This window comes from Amblyomma americanum, chromosome 8, assembly GCF_052857255.1.
Source record: "Amblyomma americanum isolate KBUSLIRL-KWMA chromosome 8, ASM5285725v1, whole genome shotgun sequence".
Taxonomy (NCBI): Eukaryota; Metazoa; Arthropoda; class Arachnida; order Ixodida; family Ixodidae; genus Amblyomma; species Amblyomma americanum.
Window position 1 is genome coordinate 57,247,631 of NC_135504.1, and position 12,091 is coordinate 57,259,721.

At 50.1% G+C, this 12,091-nt stretch overlaps 1 protein-coding gene across 2 annotated transcripts in view; it reads left to right on the forward strand.

Moving 5' to 3' along the window:
- Positions 1 to 1,426: 1,426 nt before the first annotated feature.
- Positions 1,427 to 12,091, forward strand: part of LOC144101708 (BEN domain-containing protein 5-like) — a 146,331-nt gene continuing 135,666 nt past the window's right edge. Inside the window, exon 1 of one of the 2 annotated variants that reach the window (XM_077634844.1) lies at positions 1,427 to 1,700. Coding sequence is in view for 1 of the 2 variants with exons in the window: in XM_077634845.1 (XP_077490971.1) it covers positions 1,680 to 1,700 (21 nt within the window). In the remaining variant the exon portion in view is untranslated. The remainder of the gene's footprint in view (positions 1,701 to 12,091) is intronic. The other variant, XM_077634845.1, reaches the window with a different exon arrangement.

Sequence of the window (12,091 nt, forward strand, 5' to 3'; positions counted from 1 at the left end):
GTACAAGAACTGTAGTCAATTTATCTCTTTGTAGGGCAGCGGAACACAATTTTCCCACTAGCCTAAAGTTCCGACAAACACAGACAACAGTGCAACTACGAAGGGTATTTTTTCATGCTGAATGCCACTAAACTGTCAGACGTACCATTAAACGGGTTTTCATCTTTCGCTCATAGGCCTCCTCAGTTGGTAATAATAATTGGTTTTTGGGGGAACGAAATGGCGCAGTATCGGTCTCATATATCGTTGGACACCTGAACCGCTCCGTAAGAGAAGGGATAAAGGAGGGAGTGAAAGAAGAAAGGAGGAAATAGGTTCCATGGTGGAGCGCTCCGGAATAATTTCGACCACCTGGGGATTTTTAACGTGCACTAACATCGCACAGCACACGGGCGGCTTAGCGTTTTTCCTCCATAAAAACGCAGCCGCCGCGGCTAAGTTCGAATCCGGGCAATCCGGATCAGTAGCCGAGCAGTTCGACGGGAATCAATTTGGCGGGGAAATATTTTTTTGAAACATTGTTCCTTTCAATGAATATTGATGAAAATAAAGTTTTTACCACCACCACCACCTGAAACAATGATCAGCTTTCGTCCAGCCCCTTCCATCAGTCAATTGCCTCCTTGCAGCAATTTTCAAATATAATGCATGTTTTCTTACACGTTAATAATACAGGTACGAACACATACCACATTTGAGGTCTTTTTACGAAGTGACTGACACAAATGCATGTATATATATGTACCCCCATTTTTTTTTTTTACGAAATCAATGATCGAAACGGCTTTAAAGTGATGTCATTCAGTTCCCAAAGCCATCACGAGCACAATTTTACTACTTTACGCATGTGATACTTGCACAAAGCTTGCGCATAAGAAAGGGTTATTCGAGCGTTTCATGCCCACGCTTCGGTGTTTTCGGCACCAGCAGCCACTGATAGCAAAGTGCAGTGCAGACGAAAAACCACTGCTATGTGTCTGCCGTGCGGCGCTCCGAGCCGGCCAGCTCAAGCTCCCGCGCTCTGGTGGTCATGAACGGAATCAAGCCATGATTCATATTTGAACAGCGCAATAAAACAACGGGACACAACGAAGAAAGGACACCACAAGCGCTGACTCGCAACTAGATTTTCAATTCACGTCAAAGCATCTTAAATACTAAGAACGCCAAACACAAACAAGAGGGAAAACCAAAAGAAAAACGACACAAAGCTTCCAATCATGCCCACAAAGGTGACAATCAGCACGAGCGCGAGACTACACATCTTGGTTTTATTGCGCTGTTCAAATATGAATCAATACCCACTCGCCCATTTCGCAGCTTTAATCAAGCCATGAGCCGGCAACTTTCTTCGCCCTGCACTGTCGCTAGGGCCTCGCTGCTACGTGTGACGTCACCGCAAGATCTGTATCGGTGCTTGCCTCACCGCCCACACCACTGCGCGCCGTTCGTGTGGCTGCGGCAGTCGTCCGGTGGCTCTGGTTGTCGGCGGTTGCGGGACTTCGTGTTTCTGCTGCATTTTATCAGCCGGAAACGGGCGACCGTGCGAGCATGTATCGAATGCCTTTTGCGTGGTGCGGACTGAGCAGCATGGAAAGCGTCGACCGAAGTTCTGGAACTTTCGAAGGACGTGGCTGCTGGGCGGGACGACGGAGTGGCGCCGCATTCACGGTAGCTGCATGGGACTCTTCGGCTGCAAAGTGAGTTGTCCCTTTTTTCGCTGCAAGAAGACGTTGCAGCACTCGATGCAAGGCTGAGAGGTTGGGTCCCTTTTCGAGCGCTCGGCGAAAAGCATCCAGCGCCTCTTTCATCTCGGTGTTCCAGATAGGACTGTGGGATTGAACTGCGCCGACGGAGGGTTAGAAAGCGAAGGCTTGGAGCGGCGTTTGTCGTTCTTCAGAAGCGTGAATCGCTGTGTGAGTTGGTCCACGTTTCTGCCATAAGGGACTAGTGAAAAAGTGGTCACAGGACAAAATTACGAGGACTCGACGTTGCCTTTTCCGTGTTTATTTTTTAATTACTCTGTGCCGGCAAATTTCTTTGTTCATTCGAAGCTTGTGCGAATATTTCCGTCACGTTTCTGAGGACTTCAGGTCGATCAGGTCACGCAGACCGCTGTTCGTCCGAACGAGCTGTATGCGCGCTATCGCCTAAAAGACGCCAGCTCACGCTGTCGCCGGTTATTAGTCACTTGCGTTGAAAGTTAACCGCAAAGTACTGCTGTGTTTAACTCTTCCATACTTCGTAATACGCATCACTGACGTTGCCATTCGGTTGGCCACGACATTCCATTCCACTCGTAGGCTGCTGCCGCTCGATGTTATGAGCGTGTTGATTCGGATCAATATGGTAGCGGCATTGTGCAGATGGGTACGCTTACTCAACTCCTGAGTAATACCGACGTTTGAGCTAGTCGATCAAGTACTACGTGGAAAAAAAACGGTGCAAGAAGACGACGGACGTAGAAAGAGCAGATAACACAAGCGGTGACTCGCATCTGAGGACTTATTCACCTGTCCAACGCCCCTGACCTGCGCAGATAACAGCTAGGTGCGTCACGAGCCCTTGTACAGAGTCGATAACACTTGCCTATAGAGTGGCCCGAAGGCTCCTCCGCACTGCGCCTGCGACGCCTAGCGACAATCACCGGGTTCGAGATGTGCTGGCGGATAGCGCCACGCGCGTCGACGCTGCGGCATTCGCGGGCAGCAGAGATGCAGGCCTGTGTGATTTGCGGGTCGCGAGCACCGGCTTTTTATCAGCGGACGAGCACCGCCAGCTGAGCTGCGAACGTGACACGGCTAGAATGCTGGCGGTGCGCGACGCGTTCGAGCGATGCGATACCGCCGGAAACATGCTTCCCTGAAACAGTCTGATAACGATTCGTTTGCACGAAGTGAGAAAAAATTTTGCATTTAGTTAACAGCTTTCAAACTGCGACACATATCATAACCCCCTTAAGCATGTGGTTATGCCTTTATTTAGACTGTATTTTCACGAGTGAATAGATGTTAAAAGGTAAGGATGTCGCAATAAGTGTTTTTGCATTGCATCACTCATTTGTGAGGCTTATGAATTTCCGAGGAGAAAAACTCTTTCCGCTCGCAATGGCTGCCTACCACGCCACATTGGGGATTGGCCGTATGATGTAAATAAATAGAAGCAACAGGTGAAGAATTGCCTTACTAAAATTGTGATGTTGCAATGGTTTATTGCATTCGAATGAAAATTTTTGCTAGGGATGTAAAAATAAAACACCGAAATTCAAACTAATTACACGCAAAACAAACCAACATACAAAAGAACGTGTATTATAACAATACTGAATGTTATTGAGAATTTGGCGAACATTTCTGCCCAGACAAACAAATGGCATCAGTAAAAGATGGGACCTCCTCTCCGTTCTTTCACGGACCGGATTCTCTTCGGAAGCGAATCGTACAACGAATCTACGAAATCAGGAAGAAGCCGCAGTCGTTCCCACTCTTCCTTTGCGTCTTCCCAAAGATGGTCCCCACTTGTTTTTCATGATACCCCACACGTTTTCTGTTATGTTGAGGTCGGGGCTTCTTGCTGGCCAGTCCACCCTCATGATTCCTAGGCTGTCTAATAGCTCCTGGACACGCCTGGCTGTGTGTGTGTCGGTGCACCATCCTGCTGCCGCCAGAAAATCTGTCAGGGATAGGGCCGTCAAGTACATACGGCACCAAACCAGTCTCCCAAGATAGTCATGCATGCCTCGGACGTCATCCTATCCGTGAATCGGTGAAGTGGTCCGGGGCCGGCGTGGCTTAAGCCCCAACTCGATGGACACATCCTACGCGTACCAGCGGAGCGCCTACGCGCACGGGCGCACGGGCGTACGCTGGATCCTGTCTGCGCATGCGCAAAGCGCGACGCGCGAGCAGGGGCAGATATCTGTCCATGTCAAATATCCGCGCCTGAGCGCGCGCGCTTGCGCGCGCGTCGGAAGCGGGGTCCGGTTTACAACAATAGGAGGACGGCAGGGGCTCTCGGGGACTCTTTTCTTTATGGCTTGAACCTATCCCAGGTTCCTGGAACGTTTCTTCGCGGTTTAAGTTGTCCTTTCAGCACCCCCCAAATCCCCTTACTTCACGCTTGAAATTCCTTCGGTCGGCTCGAGAGGGAGAACGCACCAACACAGGGAGCATGGAGGTGTATGACTTTTTTCGACGCTTGGCACGGCGCGGCGCTGGGCGCGTAGGCGCTCCGCCGTACGCCTAGGATGTGTGCATCGAGTTGGGGCTTTACTGCTCCCCAAACGTGCACAGAGGTGCGGCTGCTTGAACGAACGTTCCATACATATTGCTGGTCTTCTCTGCATTGCATTGAAAGCGTGCGAAGAAAAAGCATAGATCAGATTAGGCAGCACATGATGTCCAAATGAATATATGGTATACTTTTCTAGTGAAAAGAATTGAATGCCTTATAAACGCTAGTTCCTTTGAATTCTGCAACCGGGAAACACATGCACTACTGATTACACCTTGAACCGCTATACTTTAAACCCGTATTTTTTAACGCGGTAGATTACCAGGGCTTCACAGCATCATGAAGTCATGTTTTGACACTTGATTTGGTGCTTTTGCAATTTATACGCACCGTTCGGCGCAAAAGTTGGGCTCACAACGGTAGAAACGTCGCAGCGCATGCTACATTGTCGCCTATGGGTTGCACCCTTTCGCCGTGCGCTGCTTATCTCCGGCAGTTCTGTTCGATATTTGAGAGGTTCAAACTAATCTTAATATCTGGATCAAAGACAATGTCTGACGCAAAAAATCCGGTGTCGTCGGCGGCGTTGGCCGTGAGGGAAAAATCTTCCTCCTCGCAATGTACCCCACTGCCCTAACAGATAGCGCGCGACGGCACCGACTCCCGCTCGTCTCGTTCGGGCGCAGTGGGGCCATGCGGGGATGCCGGCATCACGCAGTGAGCGGCGAACTCAGCGCACATCCAAAGCGCGTTCATCACGAAGCTTGCGGTTTGCTGACCGTTCGTTCGGCGCGGAATTCAGAGAAAAGCTGTCGGTGCAGTACTCCTGTCGGCCCGTTCCACTTCCTCTTTACAATCACGCAACGGATGGTGGTTTCCAGAGTTTATCTGGAAAGACACATTTTTCCCCCCAAATTCACAGAATGGGCACGTCATCTGTTCTTGGCAGTTTTCGAAGAAAGTGGTCTCAAACATTGGAAAAAAGAGGATCCGTAAAACAGGGTTAGAAGAAGGGACTGGGAATTATAACTAAACATAGAAAGAGGAGGGAAAAAGAGGATGGACCACGTCAGAGGGGTCGGCTTCTGAAAACAATGCATCATTTGTTTCACGCCAAAGGGTCCCTCTGCTTGATCTCCCGCTGTATGAACACAGATTGCGTGTTTGGCCCCTGCTTATGAAAATGTGGTCCTCTGCACTGAGTACATATATATTACAACCTCAAGGTATGTCGGGCACGCACCCCCTCCTGAAGGGCTGAAAATAGCGCGTGGTGACTTGCGCTGTGAAATGCTTTGCGCAGATCGAGTGAGGCGGCATAGAAGTCTCTTTTGTTTGTCTTCCTCCATTTCATAATACCCTGTAGCAGGAGCAGGTTGGACTGTGCGGAGCGGTCATCAGAAAACCGATCTGCAGAGGATGAAATCGACTTGAAGTGAAACGGCACAATAAATGCCTAGAAAAAAGTCGAACCCAGACGGAGCTAACTGAATCATGGGCCGGAAATTGCCGCCGAAGCTGGGATGTCAGGCTTTGGTATAACACCGTTCTTGACATGGGTAGGTCCTCGGGTAGACAATGCACTGAAAGGGATTTATTCATGACTAAAGTGATGACGTCAATGGGGAGTTTACCTAGCTGCGCCACCGTTTGGCCGTCTCGTCCGGGATCAGTATTTTCGCGCATTTCCTGGTAGCAGGAAAGCACCTCACCAGAGGTAAAGAGTGGGTCCTCCGATGGAAACATTGTAGGTTCTATCCCTACCCATGGGACCTCCGGAGATTCGTTCTTGAAGAGCGGATCATATTGTTCGTGAATCTCAGCTAAACAGATTTTACGCCCATCAACATGGCTCCGGCTGAGCTCGTCCAGTAAGATTTTTGGGGCCTTGTTAAATAGTTGTCGATGGTACTTGTAAAGCCGGCCGTAGAAACTTTTAGCCGACTCATTTGGACGCCGGACAACCGGCTCTACATTCTTCAGCGCTCTATAGGGCTTGAGACCTATTTTAACACGATCATATAAGATGGAAAAATCAAAGGCAGCAAGAGGGCCGGAGCAAAGATTGGTGGCTAAACCTGTGTTGTGGAGATTGTATCGTGCCAAGCCGTCTATGACCTCCACAAGATCTAGGGAAGGAGGGTCAGCAGCGGATTCCTCATATACTATCGGTAGGGAAGGAGAGAGAGGGTTGATAGAAGGGAGAGAGGTGCTGGAAGCCGGGCCGCCACAAAAAGGCGAACCCCTGAACAACGACGACGCCCCCCTCTCGACTTCAAGCCTATGTCTGTACCTGTCTGTCTTCCTTAGGCCCCGAATGGCGTCTGCTGACCTAATCTGGTGGAGAGCTGCAATAGCGATATCATGGAAACGTTCTCCATGGGGCAAGTCCAGCTCCAGATCAATTATGCCAACCTCCGCGTCGGTCCACCTAGCGTGCGAGGCCGCATGAAACCTGGATGGCACGAGCCCCCCTCTCCATCAATGGGCTCCTTGATCGTTTCAGACACGGACGCCGTGCTAGCCACTAACTACATCAGTCTACCATCCCCCGCACAGGAAAGGAGTCCGGGGGAGGGGGGGTGATTTTTCCCGGGTTGGGGCTGGTTTCAGATGTCCTTTGGTCCAAGTACTGGGTGTCCTTTTCAGGGCGACCCGTACTGGTTGAGGGGGAGTTGTCATCCGCCACCACCCAGGGGCTGTCGGGAATGCTCTGAAATTACTCGTTGAGAAGACTGAGTGGTCCTGCTAATGTTTAGACTGTGCACATGTGCTAGCGACGTCTACATCAGGCCGTCGGAATGACGGGGAAGACGATGGCACCCCGGGCAGAGGTGCTGAAGGAAAAGAGGCGTTGCCACAGCTGCCCGGTGGTGTGCTGCGAAATGCCAGAGGGGCAATATGCCTAACCGCCGGTGCCATGGCATTAGAAGGTTCAGGGACAATTCCGGGGGTTGCAGCGGCCTCTGCCACAACGATGTCATGGTCAATGTCATCTACACGCAAAACTTGGAATAGTGGGCCTGTTGGGTGTGACGCTTTGCCGTGCATGTTGGTGCCCACTGAAGGGCTACTGGTTGCAGGCTGAGGTAATTGGCAAGAACTCAATGAAAGTAAAGATTTCAGAGGAGGCAGTAGTAGCCTCTACGGGAGATATGCCAAAGGCCACAGACCAGTCTGGTTCCTCGCCCGGTAAGACCTGCGTTCCAATGCCATCAAGGCAGGGTGCGGACTGAGAGATCAGAGGTGCCTTAGGGCCAGTCGGGAAATCCCCAGAGGTAACAGAGCTGTCAGAGGAAGACAATAGCTGCTGACAGAACTCACTCGCCATCTTATTGGGAATGCCCGACCGGGTGGAGGCGCGAGACGTGGCAGCCCGTGCGGAGCGGGAGGGCTGCACCGCGCCCGTGAGAACCTCTTGAGTAATGGGCTCGTATCTCCAGGTTCCAAGTTGCTGAGCAATACTCTATGGCGTTCTGTTAGAGGACACTGACTTAAAATTTTTGGACCGACGGGCCTGCCTAATTTCAGCTGAAGGCCACTTAGTTTCTGCAGGTATCCATCAGTCCAGGAAAAAGCAGTAGCAGAAGAAACCCCTTCGCCGGCGCCAGAAGGGCTAACACCCGACCTACCTTGGCCACCAACCCCGAAAGAACCACAAATAGACACCTCCGAAGCGTTGTCGAGCGTGTCTATCTTGCACCTTGCATAGTGCGATGATGCAGACTTCAATTGGTCACGCGAAGCTGAAAAACATCGCCTGCATACCCCCCTGACTGGCGTGTTGTGTGCCCGCAGGTTGATTCCAGTCGACAACGACTGCAGGATCACAACGTGCTTGCAAGGGATGCATCTAACAGCGGAGGGAGGTTAGAGGAGGCTTATTACACCAGGCCTGTGAAGGGGAGGCACAGGGCCCCTGCGCGACTCCCAACCGCGAGTATGGCCCGAAACAGAGGACCCAATCGCCTCGTCTGCACTAGATGTAGGGCGATTACTGAGCGTGGAAGGCATGGATAAGTCTCTGTGCCCTGAAATGGCACAATAGGGGGCCTACTCGACTGCCTCGCCTTGAGAATGTGTCGCAGCTCGCTTGGCGCACTGGATGAAATGTGGTGCCAGGCTCCATGCGAGTGGATAGTTCTTGGGACAGTGTTGGCATTTGCAGGTCACGTATGTGTCGTGACCCGAACGGTAGTGCTGTGACAAAGAATAAGTAGGGCCCTCAAAGCCACATAAGTGTCAGATATGGGACTTGTTAGGATAAGTTAGCTGCAAGACGTTGCTAGCCATTGAACAAGGAGATCCCGCCCCGAAGAGAGCCCCGGAAGGACCGCCGCCACCGGTAGCGAAAAGTAAAAAAAAACTGCATTAGTATTACCATGCCTACTGCAAAGGAATATGGAACACCGAGCAGGGTACAGACTCCGCGCACTGCCACGGAGGAAAAGGAAAAGAAAACTGCACCTCATCTCTAGGCTGCCTCGCGACTATCGCATGGACGACAAGGTTACGTGGTGCGCTAGAGGTCATGAAGACCCCTGCAGAGACTGGCATAAAAGACGGCCTAACAGGCGAGCGCGACGTGTCTGTAGGCTGCTCGAAGAAAGATAACTCGGTTCTCGTGGAGCGGAATGAGATGGACGAGAACAGCAATAATGTACGAGATGCAGGCTTTGAGCTGATCGGGACTCTAAGGAAGCCATAGGTCTGCGCTGAATTGCGCAAAAAATAAAACGAACCGATCCAAGGTAGTGACCCTTGGGGTCACGAGGATCAGATTTCTCCTTGACATTGAAATCGATCAAGAACGCAAGGTTCGTACTCTAGTAGAGATGCAGTTGTAAAAGACCTTATACAACATTTACGCCCCCCCCCCCCCAAAAAAAAATCCCTTCCAACCCCAGAATGGCCCTCCAGACGAAGATTGTCAGGAGAGCTACCAAGCAGTACCTAATTATTTACACGCGAGGCTAAATAACTATGTAACATACTAAGTATTGGTAACAGAAATGCTAAATCGAAGCACTCAAGATTTTGGGGGCAGTGGCCACCCAAACCCTCAAGGTTTCCTTTGAATTAACCCAACCAGTACTGAAATATCCTGAGGACATACTGAGGATTTTTTTTGAGGATATTCTTTATCCTCAGGACGGCCTCAAATGGTCCTCAAAAAGTATTTAGCTGCTTGCTGCCATTTATTGTCATCCCGCTGCGCCGCACGGGCTTCTTTACTGCTTTTGTGAGCTGGAGATGTATTCTGTGGTGCCTACACAAATAGAAATGGAAAATCAGCTGTTGAATATATGCAATTCAGTTCAAGCAGTTTTTTGTGCTCCTTGTGCAACAAGGAGATGCAAATATGACTCGATATCTGAACTTACAACTTGCAGTGCAACACACTCTTCTGCATGAGCAACTTCCATAAAATTCATCACTGCAACAGGTATTCGTGGGCTCATATGAGAATAAAATGGCCTCAAGCACTGAAGCAAAGTGGCAGCTTCACTTTTTGGACCTGAGGCCCTTGACAAGGAACAATAAGAGGCCCAGACTGATGTCGTCCAGTGAGCAGTGGAAAGTTTGGCGTCTGCTGAGCCTCCTTCAGTACAGCTCCTTGCAATGATAGTCTTTTAGAGAGCTGCTCAAGGGGTCGCTCTGGTTTTCGGAGCAGCCTTTTCAGAGCAGACATTTGGTTCTCAAATGGGAACGCACTCTATGAATCCAATGGCCCCAGGTGCTCAACATCGGATGCCAGATGGCATAGTCCATGCTCATTGTGCGAAGCATGCTCCTTGCAGTATATCTTTGTAAAGCCTTTAACAAAATGGTTCAGAAGCTCCCCTGCATACTGCACTTCACTTTTCGTGCCACTAGTCATTAAAAGAATGGTAATAGTAGCATGCAAAGCTAGAAAATTTTCGTACATCTGTGACGGAAGAAGCGGTCACAGAAGCACGGGTCCCCCGTAAAGCAAGAAGAAACGAAACTCTGTGGCCTTCCAACGATCCAGATCTATGAGGCTACACGGCTTTCGGTTAAATTCGCAAGGAACAAACTATGCGGCCTTGACATTTCTCTGACAGTTCAATGGGGAATTTGCTGCCAAGCCTTATAGGTTTCGGCCACGGAACCACAATACAAGGAATTTGTGCACCACGTCTAGGCAAATGAGGTGCATATAATCTAGCGGGACATCCCTCACAATGTCTATTGGCAGTTGCTCTACAATGCAGCTTCCAGTATGATACGGCTGCTGCGACCTCTGCCTAAAACTGCAGTCGGTTCTCAGCTCACTGCTAATGCTTGGAAAACTCTTCTTTCAATGTACGCACCCTTAACAGTGCACTTCGTGCAGCTGTAATAGCCCATGTGGTTTTTGACACACAAAACACGTCCCTTTTCAGGCGCATCACACACTATGGCGTTTAGCCTTACAGGTATTGTGAAAGCTTCAACAGCAATTCCTGTAGCTAAAAGAACATTCAGCTCTTAAGAGGTGTATATTGCATTACTCATTTGCATCTCTCGGCTTGCTGTCACCGAAGAAAACACTCGCCACAAATGATGCCGCATGCTTGAGGTCGTTTATGCAGCCGAGAATTGTACAAAACTGGCCTCTAGAACTTTTCCTTCGATAATGGAAGGCCATCAATCTGAAAAGTGAAATTCAGTTCCGGTGGCAGGTCTCGACATTGTACTATGATTTGCCGTATTCCTGCTTCTACAGCGAAGTGGCGGTACTGGCCTCACGAAATTTCGGAAAGGTCATTCGATTTTTTTCGGTGTCTGTAGCAGCGCTCTCGCCGATAATGGGAGAGAAGAAACACACGTGTGGCTGCGGAGCACTTTCAAAAGTCACGTTACAGCAGCATGCGACGACCTAGTCTCCACTGCCCATGTTTGAAGCTGGTGCCGGAAAGTCGCTACGTCCTCGTCAGCGCATTTATGATTGGCTTCGCAATCAAACCTGCAGTCAACCTGAGGATAAGGTCCCAGGTTCAGCATCTTGACTAGTGGTGTCTGGGGTCGGCACATCCTCAGTATCGGGCACAAAACGTTCGGTCACACACACATCACGCTGAAGCTGGTTGCACTGTTCCGACAATGCATCAGCACCAGCTTCGGCACACGCGGCGAGCTGCAGGCTAACACCAACCCGTCTTTTCCTAGTGCGGCGAAATTTTCGCGCACTACTTTCCGTTGACATCGTGCAAATCAGTAGGTCGTACTGCAAAGGTACAAAGGCGTCACTCACTTTTCTGAGAGGTATCCATCGTGGAATAACGCGCAAGTGCGAGTAGCGTGCATGCGTCGCCGTCGCGGTGATCGATCACTGTATCGACGTTGCGGGTGCAGACCTGGCTTGGCTTAAGATTCGGCCGCACACGGTAATGATGATGATGTAGATAATGATGGTGCGATGCGATGTTAAGAGGCAATAAATTTTGCGGAATGATTGACTTTGTGAAAAAAAATTTCTTTACCGAAATAAAAAACTTGCCGTAATTTGCCTACCCAGCAACACACAAAAGGGCCCCCGGATTGAAGCCCTCTTTCCGTGATCTGGCAAAAATCGTGCTCCCTCGCCAACGGAAAAGCTAGCGGCATTGCGTACAAAACGTTGTCATGCATGAAGGAAAACAATTTGCAGATTCTTGAATGGTGCGCGTTGGCATCGTCACATAAAAAAACGGGAATCACAACTACGGTAGACCAGAACTCATAAATTTTCTCAGGACGTGAACCAGCAGCGATGCGCGTGGTTGAATACGACGTTGGAGCCTCACCGGAACCGCGCCTCAAACTTTTTTCTCTGCGTCGTTGGCACGCAGCAGTTGCAGTTAGAACCAACGTG